A 25,283-nucleotide genomic window follows, 5' to 3' on the forward strand; every position below is an offset into this window, starting at 1 on the left:
TGCGCGCTGCGTGCGCCTGAGCGTCCAGCCCCGTGACGTCACTTCCGGGCGCTGACCCGGATGTTGTTGCCATCGCCGCGGCCGCAGGACGGGGACGATCGCGGCGCCGCTCCGGCTCTGCCCCGCGCCCGGCGATTTCCACTGAGGGGGCGCGGCGTGACGTCAGCACGGTGACGTAACACCTTCCCCCCGCTTTCCCGGTAGGGGGGCGGTGGCGGCACGACAACACCCCCCCCCCCCCCCCCCCCCCCCCCCCGAGTTCTCGCTCTGCGCCTGCGCGGAGCCCCCCCCCCCCGCCCCCACTATGGCGGCTGCGGCGGGGGGCGGGGTTTGTCCCGGGGGCGGGGCTGCGGTGGAGGAGGAGTGTGAGGTGGTGCGCGTGCGCGTCAAGGTGAGGGGGTGGGGCTAAGGGCGGGGGGGAGGGGCTAAGGGCGGAGGGACGGGGCTGCTCTGGAGGCGGTACTCGGCGGCCCGGGGGGGTGGGGCGATACGTGGTGGTGGGCGGGGCCACCTGTCGCAGGGGTGGGGGCATCGCGTTACTGACAGGGGGCGTGGTCACCGCTGGGCGGGTCACGTGGGGGACGCTGGGGCGCTGTTGCCGTGGCGACGGGCTGTGCCGCCATTTTGGGCAGCAGTGAGGGGCTGGGCCTGAGGCGGGGAGGGGGCGGTGCCGGGACTCCAGCCCGGGCCCTGAGCCCCTCCCCGTGCCTCGCTGACGCTGCCTGCAGAAGAGCGAGGGGCTGATGCCGCCTGAGTTCCGCTCCTTCGCCGTCGACCCCCAGATCACATCGCTGGACGTGCTGCAGCACATCCTGGCCCGTGCCTTCGACCTCCAGGGGTGAGCCTGGGCCTCCCTCCCCGGCTGCCTGATCCCCTGGGGGGGCCTCGGTGGCTGAGCTTTCCCTCGCATCCCCTCAGGAAGAAGAGCTTCTCAGTCAGCTTCGCGGCCCGTGACCCCCAGGGCCAGGAAACCTTCGTACCATTGCTGAGCGATGGGGACCTGGCGGCTGCCTTTGCCTGTGCCCGGCCCGCCCTGCGCCTGCGCCTCGATGTCCGGCCCCCCGCCGAAAGTGAGTGGAGGTCCCTGGTGTCAGCAGAGTGGTGGGACTCAGGCATCTGGGTCGGTGAGGCAGGACCCAGGAGGGCTGGGTGGAGTGTCTTGTTTTAGAGAGGGGGAACCCTAGCATCCCCAGGGGGGTGGTGGGGGGAGACCCGGATGTGCAGTTCCCCTAGGGTGGGTGTCAGGAAGGGACCCAGGCGTCGGGGTGGGTGTCAGATTGGAGACCTGGGTGCCCAGTGGAGGGACCCAGGCATCCGGGTGCCGCAGGCCCGCTGCTGGAGGACTGGGACATCATCAGCCCCCGGGAGGTGGCAGCAGCAGAGCCCCTCCCCGAGCGCCGCTCACTCCTGGCTGCAGCACTGCCCTTCACCCAGGCCCTGCTGGCACAGGTAAGTGGGACTTGGGCATCTGGGAGGGGGCCCTGGCTTCCCTCACCCTGCTGAGAGCTTGTGGAATGCTGGTGCTGCGACCTCGGCCATCCCGGTTCCTTTCTAGTGTTTCCCAGTGCTTCTGGTTTTCCTCAACACCCTTTCTGGGATCCTAGTTGCTCTCTAGTCCCCTTCCAGTGCCTCTCAGTTCCCCCCCTCAGTGCTTCCAGTTTCCCCGTGCAGTATCTGCTTATGTATCCAGGTCCCTCCCAGCACCACTGTGACCCGTTTCCCCACAGGTGGGCCGGACACTGGCCCGGGCGCAGGCAGCCCTGGCATGGCCTGAGGGGTCCCCTCCCTCGCCCCCTCTGCCGCCGCCCCCCTGCGCCCCCCTGAGTGACGCTGACCTCCGCGCCTACCTGGGCCCCGGTGGGCGGCTGCTGCGGCCCCACGACCTGCGTCTCCACGTCTACCACGGTGGCGTCGAGCCTGGCCTGCGTAAGGTGGGTCCTCCCCGGCTCCCGCCAGCCTTCCTGAGTCCTCTCGGGGTCCCTGACCCTCTCTGCCCCATCTTCCCCCCTCTCAGGTGGTCTGGCGGTACCTGCTGAATGTCTTCCCGGCGGGGCTGTCGGGGCAGGAGCGGCTGGCCCACCTGCGGCAGAAGGCGGGCGAGTACGCGGCGCTGAAGGCCCTGCTGGCCGCCCGGGCAGCCCCAGCCGAGCTGGCGCTGGTGGGCGCCGCCGTGCGCAAGGACGTGGTGCGCACTGACCGGGGCCACCCCTACTTTGGGGGCCCTGAGGAGGGACACCCCCACCTGGCTGCGCTGCAGGCCCTGCTCACCACCTTCGCGCTGGGCCACCCGCGCCTCTCCTACTGCCAGGGCATGTCGGACGTGGCCGCCCCGCTGCTGGCCGTGCTGGATGACGAGGCCCAGGCCTTCCTCTGCTTCTGCGCCCTCATGCGCCGCCTGGGTCCCCGCTTCCGCCCCGGCGGCCGGGGGCTGGCCCGCGCCTTCGCCCACCTCCGGCGCCTCCTGCGCCGCGCCGACCCCCCTTTCTGGGCCTTCCTGGCCGCCCGCGGCGCTCACGACTTGCTTTTCTGCTACCGCTGGCTGCTGCTGGAGCTCAAGCGGGAGTTCGCCTTTGAGGATGCCCTGCGGGTGCTGGAAATCACCTGGAGCTCGCTGCCACCCGCCCCGCCGCCCCCCCCGGACGGCGTACCCCTCCTGGGTGCCCCCCTGGGGCCCCGCCGGGCTCGCCGAGGGCTGCGTGAGCGACGCGGGCTGCGGCCCCGGCCCCCGCGCCGGCGGCGCCGGCAGCAGAGGGAGAGCGAGGCCCCTGCAGAGGCGGGCAGCGGTCGAGGCGACCACGAGGCGTGCGGAGAGGAGCAGGAGGGTCCCGGAAGCGCCAGCGGCGTCCAAGACGGTTCCAAAGCCTCCGCAGATGTCCCAGAGGCACCCACGAGCTCTGGCAATGATCAAGAGAAAACGAAGAGCTCTGGAAACGTCCAAGAGAGTCCAGAGAGCTCCGAAACCATCCAGGAGGGTCCCAAGAGCTTTGAGGACGACCCAAAGGTTATTGAGAGCTCCAGCAATGTCCAGGTTGGCTCCAAGAGCGCTGGGGGCATCCATGAGAAGCCTGAGGTCTTTGGGGGTGTCCAAGTTAGTCCTGACAGCTCCTGGAACGACAAAGAGGATCCAAAGATTTCCCGAGATGTCTGCAGCAGTGCCGAGGTTCCTGGGGATGGCCAGGGCAGCCTTAAGGCCTCCGGCGAGATCCAGGGTGGTGCTAAGGTCCCGAGGGGTATCCGAGAGGATCCCAAAGTCCCCTGTGATGGTGGTCAAGACTCCGAAGGCCTCAAGGATGTCGGAGAAGACAGCAATGTTTCTAAGGAGGTTGACCAAGACCCTGGCGTTCCGAAGAAAGTCAGCAAAGGCGCCAGTGCTTTCAAGGAGATGGGTGAACAACTAAACGTCCGCGGGATGGTTTGTGGAGACCCTGATGTCTGCAAGAAGACTGACAAAGATCCTAATACAAGCGCTGATTCCTTCGTGTCCAAGAAGACTCGCGAAGGTCACGATATCTCCGAGAAGGGACGTGAAGAGTTGAACGTGCTGGAAAAGGTTGGTGATGAGCACGGCGTTTGCAGGAGGATTGAGGGAGACCCTGACGTGGTCAGAGAGATTGACAGAGATCCCAAAGAGATCAGTGAAGATCCAGAGGTCCCAAAAGAGGTTGCTGACACCCTCAAAGAGGTTGACAACGCCCCCAACTTGCCCAGAGAGGTTGGTGAAGACCCCAGAGAGGTATGTGGTGACCCCAGCCTGGGCAGGGAGGCTGCTGACGCCCCCGAGGACCCCTGGGGGGGCGGTTGGGCCTGGGAGGACTCGTGCTCCTCTTCCTCCTCCTCCTCCTCCTCATCCTCCTCCTCATCTGAGGAGGAGGAGGTGGGTCTGGAGGATGATGGGGCGCCGCTGCCGCCACCGGAGGAGCTGGGGCAGGGGAACCCCTTCCTCCTCTTCCTCTGCCTGGCCATGCTGCTGGAGCAGCGGGAGGCCGTCATGGCGCGGGCCGGGGACTACAACGAGGTGGCCATGCACTTCGACCGCCTGGTGCGTCGCCACCACCTGCCCCGCGTCCTGCGCCGCGCCAAGGGACTCTTCGCCCGCTACCTGGAGGGCTGGGGGGGCGCGCCCCCGGGGGGACCCGCCACGGGCTAGGGGCGCCGGCAGGCTGGGGGCAGCCCAGAGGCCCTGCTGGGGCCCTGCGGGGACACGGGGGATGATGTGGGGACCCCATGGACACCATATGGGGACCTGTAGGTCCCCTTTGGGGATCCCTAGGCCACCATTGGGAGCCTTAGGCCAACAGGGTGACCCGTAGAATGACGTGGGGATACCATAGACACCACCTGGGGACCTGTCGTTCCCCTTTGGGGATCCCCCTAGGTCACCACAGGGAGCCCTCGGTCAGTGTGGGGACCCGTAGGACAATGTGGGGACCCCATAAACATGGCAAAGGACCTGTAGATCTTCTTTGGAACTCGTAGGCCACTGTGGGGCCCAGCAGGGGACTATGGGGACCATAGGTCCTCTTTGGGGACATAGAGGACAATGTTAGGACCTATAGGGCAGCATAGTGATTCCACAGACACCCCGTGGAGGCCCCCAAGTTCCCTCTGAGCCCCCCCATGAATACCCCGTAGGTCACCACGGAGACCTGTAGGCCAGCATGGGGGACGCTTCGTCACCCCTGGGCAGCTCTAGGTCAACCCTGTAGATCGTCCTCGGGGACCTCTTAGACCACCGTTGGCACCAGATGGGGCCCCACAGACCCCCCTGGAAGCCCATAGATCCCTACGGGGGATCCAGAGACACCCCAGTATGGACCAGTACAGACCAGTGCCTCCTCTCTGGGGTTCTGTGTTACTGTGGGGCATCCCAGTATAGATCAGTATGAACCACTACGACATCCCAGATGGGAACTGCTGGATCTACGTTGCTTTGGGCCAGACCAGTATGGACCAGGAAGGGTCTGCAGGCCCAACTGGGAGCCCCACGTATGCATCGCCTTGGGTCGGAGCGGGATGGACCAGTACAGCATCCCAACTGGGATCACTACGTTGACATGGCCTTCAGCCATCCCAGCACGGACCAGTATGGACCAGTATGGCAGCCCAACTGGGAACTCTTCACCCGTGTGGCCTTGTATCCTCCCAGTATGGACCAGTACAGCATCTTGCCCAGGATCTCTTCACCCATGTGGCCTTGCGTCCTCCCAATATGGACCAGTATGGACCAGTACAACATCTTGCCTGGGATCTCTTCACCCGCATAGCCTTGCGTTGTCCCAGTATGGACCAGTATAGACCGGTAGGGCGCCCCGACTGGGATCTTAATGCACATATGGGTTCTCCCAGTATGGACCACTGCAACCCAGATCCTGCCCCCTGACCCTGGGTGCCTTCTCACCCCCATCCTTATTTATTGCCCCCGTCCCCCCACCCTGCGGGAGGGACCCAGGCATCCAGGGATCTGCGAGGTGCCGAAGACGCGAATAAACCTGACGCCCATGACTGTTGTTTGGGTGTTCGCACTGTGGACTGCGAAGGGGTGGGGGGTCTGGTTTGTACTGGGATGGGAAAAGGGGCTCCCAGTGTGGACTAGTGGATTTCCAGTGTAGACTGGGGCAGTGTAAGGGATGTTCTAATCCATACTGAAAAGGGGTGAGGGCTGCCAGTATGGGTTGAGGAGGGGTTGTAGTTCCCTGTCCATACCAGGAAGGGGCTGTGGGTTCCCAGTATGAACCGGGGACTTCCTAGTATGGACTGGGAAGGGGTTGCGATCCCCGGTGTGGCGTGGGAAGTAGAAGTGCCCGGACGCCTGGGTCCCCAGCTTGGGCAGGGGGGAGGGGCCAGTACTTCCCAGTGCTCCCAAGTTCCTCCCAGTATCCCCAGTTTTAGTCCTATCATTGTCTGTATTGGCTGAGACTGCTCCCGGTCCCCCCAGTTTCCCCGTCATCCTTCACAGTTACCCAGTCCCCTTCCACTTCCTCCTGGTTCCCCTCAGTGCATCCCATTTTTTCCCAGTATCCCCAGATTTGGCCCCGTTGCTGCCTGTGTTTGCAGAGAGGCTGTTCCTAGTCTCTCTCAGGTCTTCTCCATCTTTTCCAGTCTCTCCCAGTTCCCCCAGTTCCCCCTCCCAGTCCCTCTGAGCCCGGAGGTGACGTCCCTGCCACCTCAGGGCCCTGGGTGCTTCCGGGCGGAAGAGGCCTCTGCGAGGGACCCAGGCGTTCAGGGGGGACCCAGGCGTTTTGGGGGGGACCCAGGCATCCAGGGGATGAGCCGGGGGGGTCGGGGGGTGGGCCCAGTGGGCGACAACGTCCCCTCGGGGCTGCTGCAGGAGCAGGAAAACCTGCAGCTCTTCGAGCTCCTGGGCCGGAAATGTGTGGTGAGGGGCCGGGGGGGAGCTCGGGGGGGCCTTAGGGGGGGTTAGAGGGGCCTGTAGAGGCTAACTGGGGACTGGAGGGGCTTTGGAGGGGGAAGCTGAGGGTTCCATGGGGTCCTGGGGGGGATTTTGGGGTGCCTTGGAGGGTGCTAATGGGGGACTAGAGGTGTAATGGGGGAGCTGGGGGTTCCATGGGGTCCTGGGGGGCCCCTGAGGGGGATTGGGGGGGCACTTGAGGGGCCTCAGCGCAGGCTAATGGGGGACTGGAGGGGTCGGGGCAGGAACTGGGTGTCCCGCGAAGTCCTTGGCGGGGGGGGGGCCCTGAGGGGGATTCCTGGGGGCCTGGCTGGGGGCTGGAAGTCCCATGGGAGGGTCTGAGGGGGCCCTGAGGGGGATTTGGGGGGCCCTTGGCGTCCTGGGAGGGAAACATGGGGCACTGCAGTCTCTGGGGGGCCCCATGGGAGGCTTAGGGGGGGCCATGGGGGGCTGTGGGGGGTCTTGGGAGGGATTTGGGGGGGATCTGTGGAGGTCTGAGCACACGGTGTCCCTGCAGACGCTGGCGACGGCAGTGGTGCAGCTGGTGGTGGCGGAGCCGGGGGGCCCGGGGGGGTCCTGGGCCAAGCGGGGCTGCGGCGTCGCCTGCCTGGTGCGGGACAGCCCCCGCCGCTCCTACTTCATTCGTCTCTACTGCCTGGCCGTGAGTGGGGGGTCCTGGGGGTGCCCCGGGGGTGTCTCTTAGGGTCGGGGGTGTCCCGGGGGGGGCCCTGAGGCTCTCTCAGGGTCAGGGGGAGGTCTCTGGGGGTCTCTCGGGGTTGGGGGGGGTCCTTGGGGGTCAGGGGGAGGTCCCTGGGGATCTCTCGGGGTTGTGGGGGTCCTTGGGGGTCAGGGGGAGGTCCCTGGGGATCTCTCTGGGTCGGGGGGTTTTGGGGGGGTCTCATGGGGTCAGGGAGGTCCCTGGGTGTTCCCAGGGGTCAGGGGGGTCCCTGGTCCCTGGGGGTCTCTCGGGGTCAGAGGGTCTCTGGGGATCTCTTGGGGTCGGGGGGGTCCCTGGGGTGGTCCCCGGGGGTCTCTGGGTGCCCGATGCTCTGGTGCAGGCCGGGAGCCTGTGGTGGGAGCAGGAGCTGCACGGGGAGATGGGCTACGCTGCCCCCGCCCCCTTCTTCCACACCTTCGCTTCCCACGTGAGTGGGTGGGGCCACGGGAGGGGCGGGGCCACGGGGTGGGGCGGGGCTGGTGTGTAGAGGTGGGGCTCAGGGGTGGGGCTTAGGGACAGTGGGTGGAGCCAAGTGGCTGTGGGAGGGACTATGGGTGTTGGGGCAGGGCTGTGGGATGTGGGAGGGGCTAAGGGGTGGGGTGGGGCATGTGGGGGGGCTTGGGGTTGTGGGAGGGGCTAGGGGTGGGGCTGAGGACATGTGGGTGGGGCTAAGGGATGTGGGAGGGATTAAGGGATGTGGGGGTGGCTTGGATATGTGGGAGGGGCTTGAGGATGTGGGAGGGGCTAAGGATGGGGCAGGGACATGTGGGAGGGGCTTGTTGTCTGCGGGCGGGTCCCACGGGGCGGGTCCCTGATTGGCGGCACAGGAGGGTCCGGCAGGGCTGAACTTTGCGGACGAGGGGGAGGCGGCCGCCTTCGAGGGGCTGGTCCAGGAGCGGCTGCGCCGGCGACAGCAGCGGGCGGGTGAGAGCGCGGCCCCCCAAAACGCACCGGCGTGGCCCCACAGCCCCCGCTGTGCCCGGGGCAGCCCCCGCTCACCCCCTCTCCCCTCTCTCCTCCAGAGAAGCGGCAGCTCCCGCCCCCGCCACCCCCCAGCGATGGTGAGTCCCCTTGTCCCCGGGGTCTTGCGGGGGAGCAGAGCTGGGGGGGCACAAGGGGGGGCCGTGCGGTGCGGTGCCAACACCCCCTGTTGCCCCGCAGAGCGCCGCGGGAGCCTGCCCCGGGCCCCTATGGCCACCGCCGACGGCAGCGGTGAGTGCCTGCCCCAGCGTGGGGTTCCCCGCTCCCGTAGTGGGGTATCGCTGCCCCATAGAGGGTTTCTCAGCCGGGTCTTTCCCCTCGCAGCCCCCCCACTCCCGGCCGTGCCTATCGCCAACCCCGACATCACGGCATCCCGCTACCGGGGGCTGCCCAGTCCCACGGGGCCCACGGCGGGACCCACGGCGAGCCCCACAGCCAGTGAACAGAAGAAAGGCCGCAAGAAGATCTCCAAGGCTGACATCGGGGCCCCTTCCGGCTTCAAGTGGGTCTGGGCGGGGAGCGTGTGGGGCTGTATGTGGTGGAGGGGACCACACTGCGTGTCAGGGGGCACGTAGGGGTCCAGCTGTGGGGCAGGCAGCCCCCTCACCATCACCCTTCCCCCAGGCACGTCGGTCACATCGGCTGGGACCCCAACAACGGCTTTGATGTAAGTGGGTCCTGCGTTCCCTCCCGCGTTTCCTCCCACATCCCGCCCCGGCGTGGCGGGGGGAGGTGACGGCATGGGGTAACGGTGCGGGGTGCGCAGGTGGCGGCGCTGGACCCTGCCCTGCGGGCGCTCTTCGCCCGGGCTGGCATCAGCGAGGCGCAACTGGCCGACGCCGAGACCTCCCGCCTCATCCACGACTTCATCCAGGGCCGGGGCGGGCTGCAGGCCGTGCGGGAGGAGATGCGCCGGCAGGGTGAGCCCCGCTGCGCCCATGGGCACCCACAGGCACCGCCAACGCCCCCCTGGCGGCACGGGGGGCCACAGGGACTTTTCCCACACAGCCCTGCCTGGGCATTAGGGAATCCATATGGCCCCTCCCCAAAGATTTCAAGGGTCCTGTACTTCCCCCCCGCAGCCCCGTCGATTACAGGGTCCATATGGCTCCCCCCGTACCGGACCCACGTGCCCCCCCCATGGCAGTGTCCATACAGCCCCCCCGTTATAGGCTGTAGCAGCCCCCCATGTCACAGTGTCCGTACAACTCCCCCCTCGGAGGGTCTGTGCAGGCCCCCGGGCCCCTGGGTGCTGGGCGATTGTTAAGGCACTAATTAACGTCTCTCTCCCCCCTCCGACAGGTCCCCCTCCCCCGCCGGGCCGGGGGGGCACCCCGCCCCCCCCCCCACCCCCCGCCGGACCCTCCCGCGGCCGCTCGGGGCCGTTGCCCCCGCCCCCCCCTCCAGGGGGCCCCCCGCCCCCCCCCCGCGGGGGTCCCCCCGCTGCCCCGCCCACCCGGCCCGTCGCCCCGCCCCCGGGCCGCGGCCCCGCCCCTCCGGGTGCTGCCGCGGCCCCGCCCCCTCCCCCGCCTCCCCCACCCCCGCCGCCCCCCGGCGGCGGCGCCGGCGGCTCCCCCGCCCCCCCCCCGGCCCGGGGGGCTCTGCTGGACCAGATCCGCCAGGGCGTGACCCTGAACAAGGTCAGCTGGGGCGGGGGGGCCGCACGATCCTCTGGGGCTGGTTGGGGGGTGTCCCCCATCGGTGGGGGGGAATCCCCCTGGGGCTGCTGTGGGGGTGGGCGGCTGCCGTGATCCCGGGACTGGCGTGGATGGAAGGGAGCATCCCGTTACTCTCTGGGAAGGTGGGTGTCTGCCATGGTGCCCTGGGGTTGGCATGAGCAGAGGGGGACGTTGCCATGGGGCTGGTGGGTGTGGGTCAGCGTCCCGGCCATGGGGCAGCCCTGACTCCCCCCACGCCCCCCCCAGACCCCCGAGGCCCCCGAGGGCGGTGGTGGCAGCCCCGGTGCGGGGGGGCTGGTGGGGGCCCTGATGGACGTCATGCAGAAGCGCAGCAGAGTCATCCACTCCTCGGGTGAGCACCCCACAGCCACCCCACAGCGAGGGGGCACCCCGCAGCCCCCACCCGCTGCGTGTGTCCCCCCCTGACCCCCTGCTTTCCCCCAGACGAGGCTGAGGACGGCGAGGATGAGGATGAGGACGACGAGTGGGACGACTGAGTCCCCCCCAGCCCTGCGTTACCCTGCCCTGCCCGGCTTCGGGAGGGCACAGGCCCCCTCCTGCCCCCCAGCTACCCCCAGGACCCCCCCTGACCCCCGCAAATGCCAAATAAAGGCCACGAGACACGGATGACTGCTGGTTAATGACGCTTTTAGGACTGATGAACACGTAATGAGCCGGACAGCTGCGGTGCAGCTCGTAGGGGAGGAATCCGGGGCGGGGGAGGGGGCCGGGGCCGGGGCGGCCCCGAACCCCGAGCGGGGTCGGGTCTGGCGGAGCCGCGGAGAAATGAGTCAAAACCGGCCCTTCTCGGGGCAAACGGGCCGCGCGCGGAGCCTGCCGACACCATGGAAATGAGGCAGCGCCGCCGCCAATGGGAGCGGGCGGGGGTGGGGGAGGCCCTGCCCCTCGCGCGCGCTGCCCGCCGGGCGGAAGTGCAGGAAAAAAAAAAAGGGGGAAAAAGGAAAAAAAAAAGAAGCAGCAGAAAATGGCGGAAAATTTAAAAGGTGCGCGCGGGCGGGGGCGCGTGGGGGGCCGGCGCCCGTCCGCGGCGGGGCCGGTTAACGGCGGCGGGCGGCACACGCCGTTTCGCGCCCTTTTCTGAGGGGGCGCGCGGCGACCGTTGGTGGCGGCGGTGCCGCGGGGAGGCGGCGGGGGGGAGGGGTCCGGGCTCGTCCGGGTGCGGGTGCGGGTGCGCGCTGGAGTCCTCGGCGCCGGAAGGGTCCCGGCCCCCGGCCCCCGCCCCCGGTAACGGCACCCCCCCCGCCCCCAGGCTGCTCCGTCTGCTGCTTGTCGTCCTGGTCGCGGCTGCAGGACCTGTGCCGGCTGGAGGGTGTGCGGTGCCGGGCGCTGGGCATCACCCGCCGCAACCTGGGGGACTTCGAGGTGGAGTACCTCTGCGACTACAAGCGCGTGCGGGTGAGTGCGGGGCCGTGACCCCGTGGTCCTCTTCAAGGGCGAGACCCCTCATGGCCCCCACAGGGCCCCCGGGCTCCGCGATCCCCCGCCCCTCTGGGTGGCAAACGGGGCCCTGAGGTGCCAGGGACTCCCTGAACCTCGTGAGGACGCCCAGGGTCCCCAGACACTGCGCTCCTCGGTCACCCCGAGTGTCCCCTTTAATGCCCCCGGGTGCCTGGGCTGCCCCGGATGCACCACAGGGCCCGCAGCCAGCGCCAGGGGATCCCCGGGGTGCCCCCTGACCCCCAGAGGCCCCCAGGCAGCCCGGGCCCCCCCTGACCCCCGCTCCTGCTGCAGGACGAGGAGTTCTACCTGGTGAAGTGGCGGGGGTACCCCGAGGCTGCCAACACCTGGGAGCCCCGCAAGAACCTGCGGTGCCGCGGGCTGCTGAAGCAGCTGCACCAGGACCTGGCCCGCGCCCCCGGGGGGCCGGTGCGGCCCGGCCCGCGGGGGCTGCCCGCCCGCACCGCTTCCTACCTGGTGCAGAAGGCGGAGCAGCGCCGGGCCCTGTGGCGCTGGGAGCGGCTCCTCAACAGCACCCGCAGCCACCAGGGCCGCATCGCCGTGGAGAACGAGGTGGACTTGCACGGCCCCCCCCGGGACTTCGTCTACATCAACGAATACAAGGTGGGGGCCGGCATCAGCCTGACGCCGGTGGCGGTGGGCTGTGAGTGCCGCGACTGCCTGGCAGAGGCGGGGGGCGGCTGCTGCCCCGGGGCCTCCCACAACAAGTTCGCCTACAACGAGGCGGGGCAGGTGCGCATCCGGGCGGGGCTGCCCATCTACGAGTGCAACTCGCGGTGCCGCTGCGGCGCCGACTGCCCCAACCGCGTGGTGCAGAAGGGCATCCGCTATGACCTCTGCATCTTCCGCACCGGCAACGGCCGCGGCTGGGGCGTTCGCACCCTGGAGCGCATCCGCAAGAACAGCTTCGTCATGGAGTACGTGGGGGAGGTGAGCGCCTGCCGGGGCGCGGGCAGGGGGGCGCGGGCGGGCAGGGGGGTGACGCGGTGGCCCTGCCCCAGATCATCACGTCGGAAGAGGCGGAGCGCCGCGGGCAGGTGTACGACCGGCAGGGAGCCACGTACCTCTTCGACCTGGACTACGTGGAGGACGTCTACACCGTGGATGCCGCCCACTACGGCAACATCTCCCACTTCGTCAACCACAGTGTGAGTGGGAGGGGCTTCCCCGGAGGGGGGGGTGGGGGGGGTGTCTCCTGGGGAGGGGCCTGTCAGAGCACTGCCCACTGTGGGTGTGACAGCATGGGGTGGGGCTTCACATGGGGAGGGGCTTCCTGCAGCACCACCCACTCTGGGAACCCCACCCCCCTTGCTGCATGGGCAGGGCTTGCCAGGGACACGCCCCCTGCAGCCACACCCACCCACGGGGCTGCCCGGGGCAGTGTGACCCCAACCTGCAGGTGTACAACGTCTTCATCGAGAACCTGGACGAGCGGCTGCCGCGCATCGCCCTCTTCGCCACCCGGCCCATCCGCGCTGGTGAGGAGCTGACCTTCGACTACAACATGCACGGTACTGCCCCCCGCCCCACGCGGCCCCCCCTCACCATGCGGGACAGCCCCTCTGCCATGGGGTTGGGGGGTCAGGGGGGGACGCGTTGTGCCACTGGCAGAGGGCATGTGGGGGAGGCCAGGCCATGGCAGCGCTGTGGGGAAGGCGGGGGTGCCAGCGCCCCCCTCACCCCCTGTTCCCCCCCACCTCCAGTGGACCCGGTGGACGCCGAGAGCACCCGCATGGACTCCAACTTTGGGCTGGCGGGGGGGGGCCTGGGGAGCTCCCCCCGGGCCCGGGGCCGCATTGAGTGCAAGTGTGGGGCTGCCGCCTGCCGCAAGTACCTCTTCTGAGCCACAGCGCCGGGTGCAAACACGCTTGTTGAACGCAGCGGGGGGGTCTGTGCCGTGCTGGGGGGGACACGGGGCGGGGGGTGTGATGCGCGCAGGGCGGGCGGAAGTCAGGCGTGCTGGCGACGCCAGACAATGACGGTGCCCGCGGCGTCGCTGGAGGCCAGCAGGCTCTCGTCGCAGTTGAAGGCAACGGCCAGCACGGCCCCACCGTGGCCCTGCAGCGTGTTGACGGTGGCCCGTGCCGCTCGCCCCACGTCGAAGAAGTGCACGCAGGCGTCCTCGCTGCCCGTCACTGCGGGAACAGGGATGGGGGTGCTGGGGCGGGGGTCACGTGCCCCCTCCCTGCACGGTGCTGTAGGATCAGTCCCCTTCCTCCGGGCAAGCAGCCCCAGAGCCCCTGGTGCCTCCCCCCACCCCGTGCTGCCCTCCCTGCTCGCCCCGGCACTCCCATATGTGCCCACAGCGCCCCTGCGTGCACCCCTGCCCCCCCCGACCCCCCTGCCCCCGCTGGCACCCCAGACGTACCCACACAGGCACCCTGCCGGAAGGACATGAGGGGGCAGAAGCAGCTGCGCAGGGGCTGTTCCCGGTGCCGTGTGGGGAAGCTGCGCCGCAGCCGCAGCCCTGGTGCCCCCGAGCCCTCCTCCTCCACCACCCTGGGGGGGACAGAGGGGATGAGCCCTGCGGCCGCCCCCAGCCCCCCTCGCCCCCCGCTGCCCACAGGTCCCCGCACCGGAAGAGCAGCAGGCGGTCGGGGCAGGCGTTGACCAGCAGAGAGGGGTCGGGGGCCTCGCGGCTGGCCCAGGCCCGGGCTGAGAGCGAGGTGATGGAGCCGCCGGCCTGCACCACCACCCGTGAGGCTTTCGTCAGCCGCCCTGGAGGGACAAGGAGGGGGGGTCAGCACGCTGAGATGCAACATCGCCACCCCCCCCCCCCAGCACCCACACCACCCCCTGGCCCCCCAGTGCCCCACAGCACCCTTATGACACCCCTGTGCTGCGCCCCAGCTCCCCTGCGTTCCCTCCAGCCCCTCCCGGTGCCCGTACCGGTGCCGGGGTCACAGAGGAAGGAAGAGACAGAGCCGCGGTCGTCGCCAGCCCAGAGGACGCGGCCGGGGGCGTCGAAGCAGAGTGCCAGCACCCGCCCGGGCAGCCGTCCCGCCCCGCCCCGCGCCGCCTTCCCCGTCGAGATGTTCACCACCCGCACCATGTGCCGGGCACTGCCCACCTGGGGACAGGGCGGGGGGACACTTGAGATCCTGTGGGATGGGGAGGCACCCCTGCCCACCCCCGTTCCCCCAGTCCTTCAAGGTGATCACCAGGGGCTGCCGTGCTCGAGAGAAGCATCTAGGATGGGGCTCCCAGGGGCAGAGGATGTGCCGAGGAGACACGGGGGGATGTAGGGGGGCCCAGTGGGACAGAGAGGGCGCCGCTGACCACAGGGAGGTGGTAGTTGAGCATCCAGGAGAAACAGCGGGCACCCAGGATGCACCAGGAGGACCCGGGGGAATGTCAGGGGGGGCCTGGGGGGATGTAGCTGGGTCCCAGTGGGCTGCGGGGGCATCACTGACCACAGTGAGGTTGTTGTTGAGTGGCTGGAAGGCGCAGCAGAGCAGGGCAGCACCGTCGGGGTCAGGTACGCGGCGGATACAGCGCCCATCAGCGGGGGCCCAGAGCCGCAGGGTGCCATCCAGGGAGGCCGACACCAAGACATCGTTGGAGAGGGACCAGGCGAAGTCGGCCACTCCACCCCCGTGGCCTCGCAGCACCCGGAGCACTGCTGGCGGCCCTGGTGCCAGCCGGCACACCGAGATGGTGCCATCCAGCGAGCAGCAGGCCAGCAGATGCCGGTCATCGTGTGCGAACTGCACCTTTGGCACTGCCCGGCCACGGGTGCCCGTCAGTGCCGTTGCGAGCCAGCACCGGCTGCCGCGGGCACCCAGGGGGTAACCCACCTCCCCCCCCCCCCCCCCAGTTACCAGCGCTGTCGGTGTGCTGGTCGAAGACATGGTAGACACCAGCGAAAGCGTAGTTCTCGCTCAGCGTTGTGTCCCCGGCCATGGCGCGGCTTGCCTCTGCCAGCGGTGTAGGCACCACTCCAGCGGGGCTGTGGGTCCAGGCATCCTGGTGTCAGCACCCTGACCCCCCTCCTTCAGCACCCACTGACCCCAGGAGACCCAGGTGTGCTCACCGCTCATCAGGGGCTCCGCGGGGGACCCCAGGGTGGGAGCCACGGCTGAGGGAACGCCGGTGTCCCCGGGCCACCCGTGGGTCCTCCTCGAAGTCCTAGGGGAAGACACAGCTGTGGGGGCCCCTGCACTCCACTGGGTCGTGGGGACCCCAGGGGGTACCAGGACCCCACAGCTCCCCCAAAACGGGTGCTGGGACCCCAGAGCTCCCCCAAAACAGGTGCTGCAGCCCCCACCGGGTGTGTTTCCCGCCCCCCTGGGAAGGGCTCGCAGCCCCTGTCCCCCTGCCATGACCATACCTCCATGCGGTCGAGGGTGGTGCGGCTGGCACGGAGAGCGCTGCTGCTGTGTGCGCGGCAGCTGCTTTGCTCGGACAGGGCCCCGTAGCGCTGGGCCAGCAGGCGGGTGCGCACCCGCAGGTACCAGCGCCGGGTGCCCCCCTCCAGCGCCCCTCCCTGCGCTTGCTCCCGCAGCAGCTGGCTGCGGCGCCGCACGTACTGTGTCCGGAACTGGGGCCAGCGGGGTGTGCGGTAGGCTGCGTACCTGGGGACACAGGGGGACCCTCATACTTGCAGCAGCCGGCATGGCATGCTGGAGAGGGGGTGAGGGGTGGGAGGCGGGTGGCACCGTGGTGTGGGGGGAGTAGATCCACGCAGGTGTCAGGGCCCCAGGTACTCCCCAAAAAGGAACCCAGGATCCACCTCCTACCAAAGGGACTTGGGCATCAGGGTGTCCTCCCTGACGAGGCCCCAGGTGCCAGGGTCGTGTCCCCCCACCAAAAGGGACCAGGCGTCAGGGCATGTCCCCGCTCCCAGGGGTGCCCCTCTCCCTCAAAGTGACTAGGCGCCACGGGGCCCACGGGGCTCACCTGGCATCCACGGCGAGCACCTGCTGCCAGACGGCGGCCATGGCAGCGGCGGCCGCCCCTGCGGGGCCCTGCGGGGAGAGCAGGGCGGGGGAAGCGGGGTGAGGCCGGGCCCAGGGCCCGCTGTCGGCCGGAGAGGGCGGGGCGGGGGTCCCTGCGGGGATCGAGCGGCGGTACCTGCCCGTCCCGCTCCACCTCCGTCTCCCGCCGCCACCGGGTCCCCCGCAGAGCCGTGCCGGGCGGGCGGGGCGGGGCGGTGGCCGGCCGCTCTCCCCGCCCCTCCGAAATGGCGGCCACCGCCTCTCGCCAAAATGGCGCCGGGCGTCGCCCTGGTGACGGCGCCCGGCGGCGGGGGGCGGGGCCCTTCCCGAGAGAGGGGGCGGGGCCCGAGCGGGGATTGGTGGCGTCCGCGAAGGGGGCGGGCCGTGCCTGCTCCTCTATGGTGCCCCGCCTTCATAGCCCTCCCCGGTTACCGTCCCTTCTGCCCAGTGCTGCTCGTCTGCCATGGGTCCTCCCCGCGCTCGCCACATTTGCGACCTTGCGCCGCGCTTGACGGCATACCCCCCCCCCCCCCGTTTGCGATAGTGGGTGGGCGGGGGAGCGGGGGCCGGCTCGCTTGACGGCAGGAGGAGAGTCCTGCTGCGCGACCTTCGCGACGCGCGGCGGGGCGGCCGGCGCGCTTTACGCTAGGGGCGGTTGGGGGGCCGCGGGCCGGGGGCTCCGGCGTGGGGGTGGCGGGGCGGGAGGGGCCCCGCTGCCGTCCCCGGCCCTCCGTGGCCCCCAGTCCCACCTCACACCCGTCCCCAGGCGCCGTCCCGGGCCCCCGCGATGGCAGCATGCCGCTGGCGGTGAGGTGGCCCTTCCCCGCGGGGCCGCCCCTGCCCTGGGCCCTGGCCAGCCGCATCGTCACCGGCCTGGTGGGCACCTACAGCTGCATCTGGACCCGTGAGTGCCCCGCCGGTGCCCCGCCAGCGGCCGGGGGGCGGAGGCGGTTGGAGGGCGGGGGGCGGGGGACGCAGCCTCTCCTCGCCGCGCCCCCCAGGCACCCGTCCCCCTGCCAGGCTACCTGAACCGGCTGCGGGTGCACAACGCCGAGGTGCTGCATGAGCTGGTGGAGAGCCGGGGGCCCCGCACCCCACTCCTCACTCTCTCCAACCACCAGTCTTGCATGGACGACCCCCACCTCTGGGGTATGCGTGGCTGCGGGGGGTCTGGGGTGCTGGGGGGTCCCCAGGGGATCTCAAGGGTCCTGGGGGGGTCCCCAGCGGATCTGGAGGGAGGTGGGAGCTGCTGGAGGGTTCCTAGGGGATCCCAAGGGTGCTGGGGGGAGCAGGGGGTCCCAAGGGTGTTGGGGGGGGGTTCTCAGTGGATCTTGAGGCAGATGGGGGGTGCTGGAGGGTTTCCAGAGGATCTTGAGGGAGGTGGGGGGGTGCTGGACGGTCCCCAGGAGTTTCTGAGGGAGCTGGGAGGGGTCTCTGGGTCTCTCTGGGGGTGTGTATCCCTGTGACCGCCCCCCACTCTTTGTGCCAGGTTCCCTGAAGCTGCGGCATGTCTGGAGTTTACACAAGATGCGATGGTGAGGGGGAGAGTCCTGGGGGGGGGCCCAGGAAGCCCCCCCCCCTTCTCACCCCCTGTCCCACCCTGCCCAGGACCCCCACAGCTGCTGACATCTGCTTCACCCGGGAGCTGCACTCACGCTTCTTTAGCCTGGGCCGCTGCGTCCCCGTGTGCCGGGGTGAGCGGGGGACGGCTGGGAGGGACTGGGGGCAACTGGGCAGCGGGAGTGTGGGGCCGAGAGGGTATCCCTGTCTGTACTGGGGGCATCCCGGTTTGTACTGGGGTAGTTGTGGCCTGTACTGGCAGACACTGCAGTTTACTTTGGGGGAGCGAGGAGGGTCGTTGTGCTGGGCTGGTCCCAGTCTGCACTGGAGGGATCCCAGTGCACTGAACTGGTATTCCCAGGGGATGGCGTGTACCAGCGAGGGATGGACTTCATCCTGGAGAAGCTCAACCAGGGGGACTGGGTGCACGTCTTCCCTGAGGGTACTGGGGGCACTGGGGGAACTGGGGGCTCGTCTGCTCTAGAGAGACTGGGAGCACTGGGGCTGGGTGTTTGTATCAATGTCCCTGGGACCTACAGTGGGGGTCAGGGGGAAACTGGGAGGGACTGGGAGCCTTGGGGATTGGCCCGCTTTCTTCTCCAGATCCAGATGGTGGGGTGGGGGGGGGGGGGGGGAGGAGCTGGGTGGGCTTGGGAGACCCTTGGGGGTCTCCTCTGCTGCCCCCTCTCCCACAGCCCCATGTCCCCACAGGCAAAGTGAACATGGGGCAGGAGTTCGTGCGCTTCAAGTGGGGTGAGCCCCCCAACTCTCCCCTGACTGCCCCCCCATCCCTCAACTGTCCCCTGACCCTCAACTGCTCCTGTGCCCCCTACCTGCCCCCTTGGCCCCGAGGGCTGCCCAAGCCCCCAAAACGGCCACCTTGCCCCCCCGCAGGCATTGGGCGTCTCCTGGCCGAGTGCCGCCTCGACCCGGTCATCCTGCCCCTGTGGCACGGGGGTGAGCAGGGCTGGGGGGTATGGGGGGGGTCTGGGAGGTTGTGGGCAGAGGGCAGGAGGAGCTGGGGGGGCTCGTGGGGCCGCGGGGGAGGGTGGGACCTGAGCAGGCGGGGCTGTGGGGGAGAGGCAGGGGGGGTGGGGGCGAGCGGGGGGTCCCGCCACTGGGCCGGGTCCCGCGCCGGGCCCTGTCCTGCTGCTCGGCCACGCAGATGCCCGCTGACCCCTGTGCCAGGCATGAACGACGTCCTGCCCAATGCCCCCCCGTACGTGCCCCGCGTGGGGCAGGTGAGTGAGTGGAGGCGGGGAGGGGGGCACACGGACACCCCAGCTGTGGGGCGTGCTGGGTAACAGGTGGCTGTGGGGCAGGGAGCCGGGCAGGCTTGGGAAGCGCTGTGGTGGGGCTGTGGGAGTGCGGGTGGCCGTGGGGCAGGCCGTGGGCCCGGGGGGTGGCAGTGGGATGGGCTGTGGGGCACCCAGGTCGGCTGTGGGGTACTGACGCTGTCCCGCAGCGGATCACGGTGGTTGTGGGGCGACCGTTTAGTGTCAGGCCCCTCCTGGAGCGTCTCCGGGCCGAGGGCACATCTACGGTGAGTGCTTGGAGGGCTGCCCCACGGCAGGTGCGGTGACACTGCTCTGCCCCACGGCTCTGCGGGGCCTGTTCCCCCTGGCCTCAGGCTCTGTGGGCCCAGCCCCACAGTTCAGTGGGGCCCGGCCCTCTGCCCTGCAGGTGGAGATGCGGAAGGCGCTGACAGATTTTGTGCAGAGGGAATTTGAAGTGCTGCGGGGCCAGGCCCGGGCCCTGCACCCCACCCCATAGCGTGTGGGGGTGCCCCACGGACGGACAGACAGACTGCCCTGCCCGCGGTGGGACCTGCCCCACGGCTGTCCCTGCAGCCTTGCGGGCCCTGCAGATGGACAGACTGCCCCACGGCGCAGCGGCCCCACGGCCGTTTCCGCAGTGCTGTGGGGCACTGGGGAGGGGTGGGCGGACGCACAGACGAATGAGCTGCCCCGTAGCGTGTCCCCGTCCTGAGCTCCCGCGCACGGTGCCAATAAAGGTGGTGGAGACTCGGTGGTCTCTGGACCTGAGGTGAGGGATAGGGTGGGGCTGCCGGAGGGCAAAGGGGATCCGAGGGGGCAGCCTGGGGTGGTCAGGGGTTTCCCGAGGGGGTGTGGGATGGAGACGAGCCTAGCCTGATCCCATGTGTTTATTTGAAGCAGAAGCTGGTGGGGGGGTCCCCCCACCCACCCAGAAGGGGCAAAGGGAGTCCTCCCTGGACCCAGCGTGCTGCCACAAAGCAGGGGGGGCCCAAAATGTGTCTGTAGGGGGCAGCCGGGGGCCCCTGGGAACACCTTGTTCAAGTCCTGTCCCCGCTGCCCCCCGCCAAGCCTTCGGGGGGGGGGTGTAGGGGCGTGGTGTGGCCTGGTCCAGTGGGGGGGGGGCATGGGCCTGGAGGCATGGCCGGGTCCATCACTCCTCCTTCTTGTCCCGGGGACCATCGTGGGCAGCCTGGGGGGAGGGATGGTGGGATGATGTGTTAGGGGGGCATGGGTGGTTTGGGGGGGCGCAGGGAGTTTAGGGCCCCCCCCCCATACCTGCAGGCGGGCATGCTGGTCCAGCAGCCGGTCGTACTCCCGTGTCAGCCCCTCGGCCTGGCGACGCATGGCCTGCACCTCGTTCTCTGCCTTCTCCAGAGCTGGGGAGGGGCGGGCACGTGTGTGTCAACAACACCTCTGAAACCTGCAGCCCCCCCGTAACACCCCCCCAGCCCCCACTGTACTGCGCTTGCTGGCCGCCAGCTCCTCCTTCAGCTTCTCCACCTTGGCCTTGAGGGTCTCGTTCTCGTCCTGGGAGGGGGACGGGCTGCCCCCATCACCCCCTGCCTCCTGCAGCTGCTGGGGAGGGGGCACCAGCGGCACGTCAGGGCCTGAGGTGCCCAGGGGTGCTCCTTCCCCTCCCACCCCCCCGCCAGCCGTGGTACCTTCCGCAGGGCGTCATTGTCCTCCATGTAGCGGCGAGCGGCCTGGCTGGCACCCTCTGCCTGTTTCCGGAAGGCCTCGCTGGAGGCGCCCAGCACGGCCTGCTGCGAGATGAGGGTGACCAGGCGGCGCAGGAGGCTGTGGGAGGCAGGGTGAGTCAGGCCCCGCAGCCCCCCGAGGCCGCTCCTGGCTCCCTCCCCTCCCCCGACTCACAAGGAGAGCAGGAGGGCAAAGCCGGCCAGGTAGAGGTTGCGCTGGGCCCGGAAGAGCTTCATGTGGAAGTGCTCGAGGGCACCGGGGCTGCTCTGCAGGGCCACCCGCTCTGTCACGTCGTACTTACGGGTCTCCCGCAGGGCATCTGTGGGAAGGAGGTGTCAGCTGGGGGTGGTGGCCCAGCTCCCTGCGCACCCAACCCCCCGGAGGGGTGGTGCCAGCACCCACCGAAGAGCAGGAGGACGAGGATGACGATGAGGACCACGAAGACGGTGTTGCCGTAGGCGACGGCCAGACCCACCAGGCGTGACTTGAATATCTTCTGCCATCTGGGGGGGGCACAGGTTGGGGATGGGAGGCAGGGCACCCCCCCCCTCACCCTGAGAACCCCACCCCTCCCCCAGGACACCCCATCAGCCCCAGGGGATCCCTCCTGCCCCACCTGGCAGCTGAGACGAAGGGGACACAGAGCAGAAGGACGAGGAATACTTCAGCGTAGAGGAAGGTGGCGACCGCCGTCCACTGCAGGCTCATGGCGGCCTGTGGGGGGACAGAGAGAGGACGGATGCGAATCCCGGTCGTACCGTACCGCCCTCCCCGCCCCCCCAGGGGCACCGTCCCACCCCCTCGAGCGGCCTCACCCGTTCCCACGCTCTGGCAGCGGCGCCCCGTCCCCGCCGACCACCTCCCCCGCCCTTACCGGAAGCAGGACTTGGCCTGGACGGGAAGTTCCACCCACGCCCGGGCCGCAAGGCCCAATCAGAGCCGCCGGAAGTGCCGGCTCGCCCCCTCCCTGCGCGTACCGAGGCGGAAGGAGGCACCGCCGTTTCCGGCCGCGGCCGCCATCTTCCCTCCCGCGCGGAGAGGAGCAGCCGCTTGCGCCGAGTCTGTCATGGCCGTGGCGGCTCCGGAGCGGTGTGAGGGGTAGGCGCGATACAGTGCGCTCGGGCATCCGGGGACGGGGTGCCAGGTATTGGGGTGCCCCGCTGCGGCGAAGCGGCGGGGCTGTGGGAGCGCCGGCGTCCCGCGGGGCATGCCGGGAGCTGTAGTTCTCAGCCAGGGCGGCCCGGCGGCCGTGTCGGTCTGAGGGAGCGGGTGTAGGGGTGGGGACGGGGTTAGGGCGCTCCTGGGGCGCTCTGGAGGGCAGCGGGGCTTCATACCTTGTTGGTGCGATACAGAGATTTGTGATAAAAGTGGGTTTTTTCCCGTTCTCCATCACGCTCTGTCTGGTGCCCTGTCTCTATTTATCAATTCCATCCTCTCTGCCTTGCGGTCTGTCTCTTTTCCCCATTTAATTTTTGCCTCTCTCTCTGTCTGGCTCCTTGTCCCTGGTTTTTGAATTCCTTCCTCTGTGCCCCATACCCCGTGTGATCTTTTCCCTTTCATGGTCTGTTTGTGGCTGGTGCTCTGTTATTATTCAGTAATTCTCTTGACGCCTTGTAGTCTTGCTTTTGTCCTTTCTCCATCTCACTGTCTCTATTTCCCCTGTCTTAGAATTCCGCCCCCCCCCCCCCCTTCTTTTTGTATGCATTGGTATTAGTTTTTGGTTTCAGGTCTGTTTTTCCTGTCACTCTGTCCCTGTTTCCTAGTTCTTCCATCTCTGCCCTGTAACACGTAGCTCTGTGGTTTGATTTGTGTTCCTCCCCTGCCCTTTCCCTCCATCGTTTGCTGTCCTGACTCCCCATCCCTGTTGCTTTTTCCTCCCTCTGTGCCCTGTTCTTTGTAGCTTTTTTGTCTTTTTTCATCTCTTTTAGTCTAGCTCCCTGCCCCTATTCGTTTTTCCTCTGTGTCTGTTGTGCTGCCCATCCCAGATTTTTTTCTGCATCTCTATCCTGCTCCTCATCCTTCTTTGTTGGTCTCTGTCCTGCTCCTTCTTCCTCTTTCTGCTGCCTCTTTTCTTCTCTCCCTGTTGCTTCTTTCTCCATATCCGTGTCGGGCTCCCTGTCCCCATCCTCTCACCACCCCATTCTTCACCTCTTGTTTTCTCGCTACCCCCATACTGGTCAGCCGGCTGCCCCTTTTCTCCTGTCTTCTAGTGTCCTGCACCCTGCTCCTCATTTTTGGCAGTCTCCAGCTCTGCCCAGCAGCCTGTTTCCAGGAGCCAACTGACTGACTGACTGTTCCCGGCTGGCCTGAGGAGCGTGGCTCTGGGAACAAGCCCCGAGGTGTGCCAGGGGCAGGGGGAGCATTAGGGGCCCTGAGCCACAGAGCAGACTCGCTTCTGGGACTTGTTACGTGTGTGACTGAATAAACACTTGCTGTCTGCTGGCTGCCTTTTGTGCTTCCTTTGTCCCGGGCGAGGGGCTGTGAGGGAGCCCAGGGGAGGGGGTTTCTGGTCAGCCACGTCGGTTCCCTGGGACGTGTGGTCTTCCAGCACTTGGCTTGCAGGCGGCCATGCTGTGTTTGCCAGCGCGTGCCAGGAGCTGTAGGTTTTGCAGACTTGGCTGCCAGGCAGCTGCATTGCTCACGGGCGCGCATAGCACGGCATAGTCCTTGCTACCACCGCGGTCCCTGCAACGCAGCACGAGGGAGAGTTTTGTTGCTGCTTTCATGTGGTTTCCTGCGGGCTTCCGGCTGCTCCTCAAAAAGCGTTGTGCCCGTACCTCGAGAGCGCGTGCGCAGTGGCGCACCACCAGGCATCCAAAGAGCAGTACTGCCGCTCGGCCGCCGCTCGTGTGGGGTGTGGCGCTCACCCGTGCTCGCTGCTGCTGTCTGGCAAATGCAACATGGTCCTGCAGATGGGCGATGCAGAGGTGCCCACACTGCCACCCGCCAGTAACGTCAACGCGATGCTCCAATGCCTGTGGGGTCGTGCGGCCACACTCGGTGCTGCCTCCTGGTAAGGAAATGCCGCTGCCACCCCACGTGCACGCTATCGGTGGGTGCTCGGTGCGCGAAGTGCAGGACTGCACTGCCAGCACTGCACGGGTGCACAGCGCTGCCAGAGCCGGCTTTCCTGCTGCCGCAGTATGATGACTTGCTGGGCATGATTCCTGGTGGTGGGTGAGGGCCGAGGCCACCGGTGAGGCCAGCAAGCCCCTTTGGCAGGATGCTGGCCTAGAACCAACAAGAGCAACAGAGAGGAGGACAGAGAGGTGGAGCATAAGAAAAGACAGGAACAGAGAACAAGACAGAGAGATGAAGTAATGAATAGTCGAGACAGGGAGCAGCACAAAGGCTCCAAGAGAGGGTGAGGTGAATGGGGTGGAGGACTGGGACAGGGAGATACAGGAGCGGGGGGGGGGCATGAGTGAGATTACGGGATAGAGGAAGGAAGAGAAGGAGGGAGGGAAATAGGAAGGCAGGGACACAGAGCGGCACAGACAGGCAGGGCGAGGGAAAGAACGCACGGGAACGGGCCAGAGAAGTTGTGGACAAAAAGAGACCCATGCCGATCAGGACAAAGACACTTTTTTCTGGCCTCTACTTCCCTGCGGCCTCCCACCAAGTTTTGGCCTCCCACATGTTTTTACTGCCACTTTTTTCCTGAAAGGGGGGGGAGGCCGTTGAATAGTAGAGGGCAGAAAAAATTGGAGGCCGAAATGGAGTGGGAGGCCAAAAAGGGGTGAGAGGCCAAAAAAGGGTGGGAGGCTGGGGAGAAGTAGAGACCAGAAAAAAATTGGAGGCCGAAAGTGAGTGGGGGGGCAAAAAGGGGTGGGAGGCTGGAAAGGGGTGGGAGGCCGGTTTATAGTAGAGGCCAGAAAGAATTGGAGGCTGAAAAGGGGCGGGAGGCCAAAAAAGTGTGGGAGGCTGGAGAGAAGTAGAGGCTAGAAAAAATTGGAGGCCAAAAAGGGGTGGGAGGCCAAAAAGGGGTGGGAGGCTGGAGAGAAGTAGAGACCAGAAAAAAATTGGAGGCCAAACGTGAGTGGGGGGCAAAAAGGGGTGGGAGGATGGAAAGCGGTGGGAGGCCGGTGAATAGAAGGGGCCAGAAAAAATTGGAGGCCGAAATGGGGTGGAAGGCCAAAAAGGAGTGGGAGGCCAAAAAAGGGTGGGAGGCTGGGGAGAAGTAGAGGCTAGAAAAAAATTGGAGGCCGAAAAGGGGTGGGAGGCCAAAAAGGGGTGGGAGGCTGGAGAGAAGTAGAGGCCAGAAAAAAATTGGAGGCCAAACGTGAGTGGGGGGCAAAAAGGGGTGGGAGGATGGAAAGCGGTGGGAGGCCGGTGAATAGAAGGGGCCAGAAAAAATTGGAGGCCGAAATGGGGTGGAAGGCCAAAAAGGAGTGGGAGGCCAAAAAAGGGTGGGAGGCTGGGGAGAAGTAGAGGCTAGAAAAAATTGGAGGCCGAAAAGGGGTGGGAGGCCGAAAAAGGGGTGGGAGGCTGGGGAGAAGTAGAGGCTAGAAAAAATTGGAGGCCGAAAGGTGAGTGGGAGGCCAA

The 25,283-nt window shown here is 67.8% G+C and overlaps 5 protein-coding genes across 11 annotated transcripts; 3 read left to right on the forward strand and 2 right to left on the reverse strand.

Moving 5' to 3' along the window:
* Positions 1-36: 36 nt before the first annotated feature.
* Positions 37-10,414, forward strand: LOC141938657 (uncharacterized). Of its 3 annotated transcripts, none has more exons than XM_074857597.1 (17): positions 37-170; positions 729-838; positions 919-1,070; positions 1,328-1,449; positions 1,728-1,931; positions 2,015-3,733; positions 6,927-7,070; positions 7,468-7,554; positions 7,955-8,051; positions 8,150-8,188; positions 8,289-8,339; positions 8,433-8,610; positions 8,733-8,775; positions 8,875-9,028; positions 9,411-9,748; positions 10,034-10,139; positions 10,232-10,414. In XM_074857597.1, the coding sequence occupies exons 2-17, from the start codon at positions 744-746 to the stop codon at positions 10,282-10,284; spliced, it is 3,582 nt and encodes a 1,193-aa protein (XP_074713698.1). In that variant the 5' UTR covers positions 37-170; positions 729-743; the 3' UTR covers positions 10,285-10,414. The 3 variants fall into 3 exon arrangements, with proteins under 3 accessions (XP_074713698.1, XP_074713696.1, XP_074713697.1); XM_074857595.1 differs by lacking the exon at positions 37-170 and adding an exon at positions 231-391; XM_074857596.1 differs by lacking the exons at positions 37-170; positions 7,468-7,554 and adding an exon at positions 231-391.
* Positions 10,415-10,447: 33 nt separating this feature from the next.
* SUV39H1 (SUV39H1 histone lysine methyltransferase) lies at positions 10,448-13,146 on the forward strand. Its single transcript, XM_074857609.1, has 6 exons — positions 10,448-10,791; positions 11,058-11,203; positions 11,540-12,196; positions 12,268-12,414; positions 12,648-12,777; positions 12,970-13,146. Exons 1-6 carry the CDS (start codon positions 10,659-10,661, stop codon positions 13,107-13,109), a joined length of 1,353 nt encoding a protein of 450 aa, XP_074713710.1. The 5' UTR covers positions 10,448-10,658; the 3' UTR covers positions 13,110-13,146.
* Positions 13,119-16,495, reverse strand: WDR13 (WD repeat domain 13). The gene is made up of 10 exons (XM_074857608.1): positions 16,340-16,495; positions 16,166-16,233; positions 15,597-15,840; positions 15,300-15,394; positions 15,088-15,215; positions 14,680-14,987; positions 14,156-14,336; positions 13,843-13,984; positions 13,635-13,765; positions 13,119-13,401 (listed from the first exon to the last, which is right to left on the reverse strand). Exons 2-10 carry the CDS (start codon positions 16,204-16,206, stop codon positions 13,217-13,219), a joined length of 1,455 nt encoding a protein of 484 aa, XP_074713709.1. The 5' UTR covers positions 16,207-16,233; positions 16,340-16,495; the 3' UTR covers positions 13,119-13,216.
* A 278-nt stretch (positions 16,496-16,773) lies between these two features.
* TAFAZZIN (tafazzin, phospholipid-lysophospholipid transacylase) lies at positions 16,774-19,790 on the forward strand. Of its 4 annotated transcripts, XM_074857613.1 has the most exons (10): positions 16,777-17,107; positions 17,224-17,352; positions 17,693-17,738; positions 17,812-17,897; positions 18,125-18,205; positions 18,475-18,516; positions 18,658-18,720; positions 18,952-19,004; positions 19,229-19,306; positions 19,447-19,790. In XM_074857613.1, the coding sequence occupies exons 1-10, from the start codon at positions 16,999-17,001 to the stop codon at positions 19,534-19,536; spliced, it is 777 nt and encodes a 258-aa protein (XP_074713714.1). In that variant the 5' UTR covers positions 16,777-16,998; the 3' UTR covers positions 19,537-19,790. The 4 variants fall into 4 exon arrangements, with proteins under 4 accessions (XP_074713717.1, XP_074713716.1, XP_074713714.1 ...); XM_074857616.1 differs by lacking the exon at positions 17,224-17,352 and having other exon boundaries at positions 16,774-17,107; XM_074857615.1 differs by lacking the exon at positions 18,125-18,205 and having other exon boundaries at positions 16,776-17,107.
* A 122-nt stretch (positions 19,791-19,912) lies between these two features.
* Positions 19,913-21,637, reverse strand: BCAP31 (B cell receptor associated protein 31). Of its 2 annotated transcripts, none has more exons than XM_074857618.1 (8): positions 21,554-21,637; positions 21,355-21,452; positions 21,141-21,241; positions 20,913-21,057; positions 20,702-20,837; positions 20,501-20,612; positions 20,316-20,416; positions 19,913-20,229 (listed from the first exon to the last, which is right to left on the reverse strand). In XM_074857618.1, the coding sequence occupies exons 2-8, from the start codon at positions 21,444-21,446 to the stop codon at positions 20,191-20,193; spliced, it is 726 nt and encodes a 241-aa protein (XP_074713719.1). In that variant the 5' UTR covers positions 21,447-21,452; positions 21,554-21,637; the 3' UTR covers positions 19,913-20,190. The 2 variants fall into 2 exon arrangements, with proteins under 2 accessions (XP_074713719.1, XP_074713718.1); XM_074857617.1 differs by having other exon boundaries at positions 20,501-20,615; positions 21,554-21,635.
* Between the last annotated feature and the right edge of the window lie 3,646 nt (positions 21,638-25,283).

This window comes from Strix uralensis, unplaced genomic scaffold, assembly GCF_047716275.1.
Source record: "Strix uralensis isolate ZFMK-TIS-50842 unplaced genomic scaffold, bStrUra1 scaffold_227, whole genome shotgun sequence".
NCBI classification, from domain to species: domain Eukaryota; kingdom Metazoa; phylum Chordata; class Aves; order Strigiformes; family Strigidae; genus Strix; species Strix uralensis.

Coding starts and splice junctions, on each gene's coding strand:
- WDR13 (XM_074857608.1), bottom strand. CDS start 16,206: ATGGCCGCCGTCTGGCAGCAGGTGCTCGCCGTGGATGCCAG. Junction 13,985..14,155: donor CCTCTGTGACCCCGGCACCG/GTACGGGCACCG, acceptor TTGTCCCTCCAG/GGCGGCTGACGAAAGCCTCA. Junction 13,402..13,634: donor CCGGCAGGGTGCCTGTGTGG/GTACGTCTGGGG, acceptor CTGTTCCCGCAG/TGACGGGCAGCGAGGACGCC.
- LOC141938657 (XM_074857595.1), top strand. CDS start 305: ATGGCGGCTGCGGCGGGGGGCGGGGTTTGTCCCGGGGGCGGGGCTGCG. Junction 392..728: donor TGGTGCGCGTGCGCGTCAAG/GTGAGGGGGTGG, acceptor CGCTGCCTGCAG/AAGAGCGAGGGGCTGATGCC. Junction 8,611..8,732: donor GGGGCCCCTTCCGGCTTCAA/GTGGGTCTGGGC, acceptor CCCTTCCCCCAG/GCACGTCGGTCACATCGGCT.
- TAFAZZIN (XM_074857613.1), top strand. CDS start 16,999: ATGCCGCTGGCGGTGAGGTGGCCCTTCCCCGCGGGGCCGCCCCTGCCC. Junction 18,517..18,657: donor GTTCGTGCGCTTCAAGTGGG/GTGAGCCCCCCA, acceptor GCCCCCCCGCAG/GCATTGGGCGTCTCCTGGCC. Junction 19,005..19,228: donor ACGTGCCCCGCGTGGGGCAG/GTGAGTGAGTGG, acceptor GCTGTCCCGCAG/CGGATCACGGTGGTTGTGGG.
- BCAP31 (XM_074857617.1), bottom strand. CDS start 21,446: ATGAGCCTGCAGTGGACGGCGGTCGCCACCTTCCTCTACGCTGAAGTA. Junction 21,242..21,354: donor CCCTTCGTCTCAGCTGCCAG/GTGGGGCAGGAG, acceptor TGCCCCCCCCAG/ATGGCAGAAGATATTCAAGT. Junction 20,616..20,701: donor ACAATGACGCCCTGCGGAAG/GTACCACGGCTG, acceptor CCCCCTCCCCAG/CAGCTGCAGGAGGCAGGGGG.
- SUV39H1 (XM_074857609.1), top strand. CDS start 10,659: ATGGGAGCGGGCGGGGGTGGGGGAGGCCCTGCCCCTCGCGCGCGCTGC. Junction 12,415..12,647: donor CCCACTTCGTCAACCACAGT/GTGAGTGGGAGG, acceptor TGCCCGGGGCAG/TGTGACCCCAACCTGCAGGT. Junction 12,778..12,969: donor CTTCGACTACAACATGCACG/GTACTGCCCCCC, acceptor CCCCACCTCCAG/TGGACCCGGTGGACGCCGAG.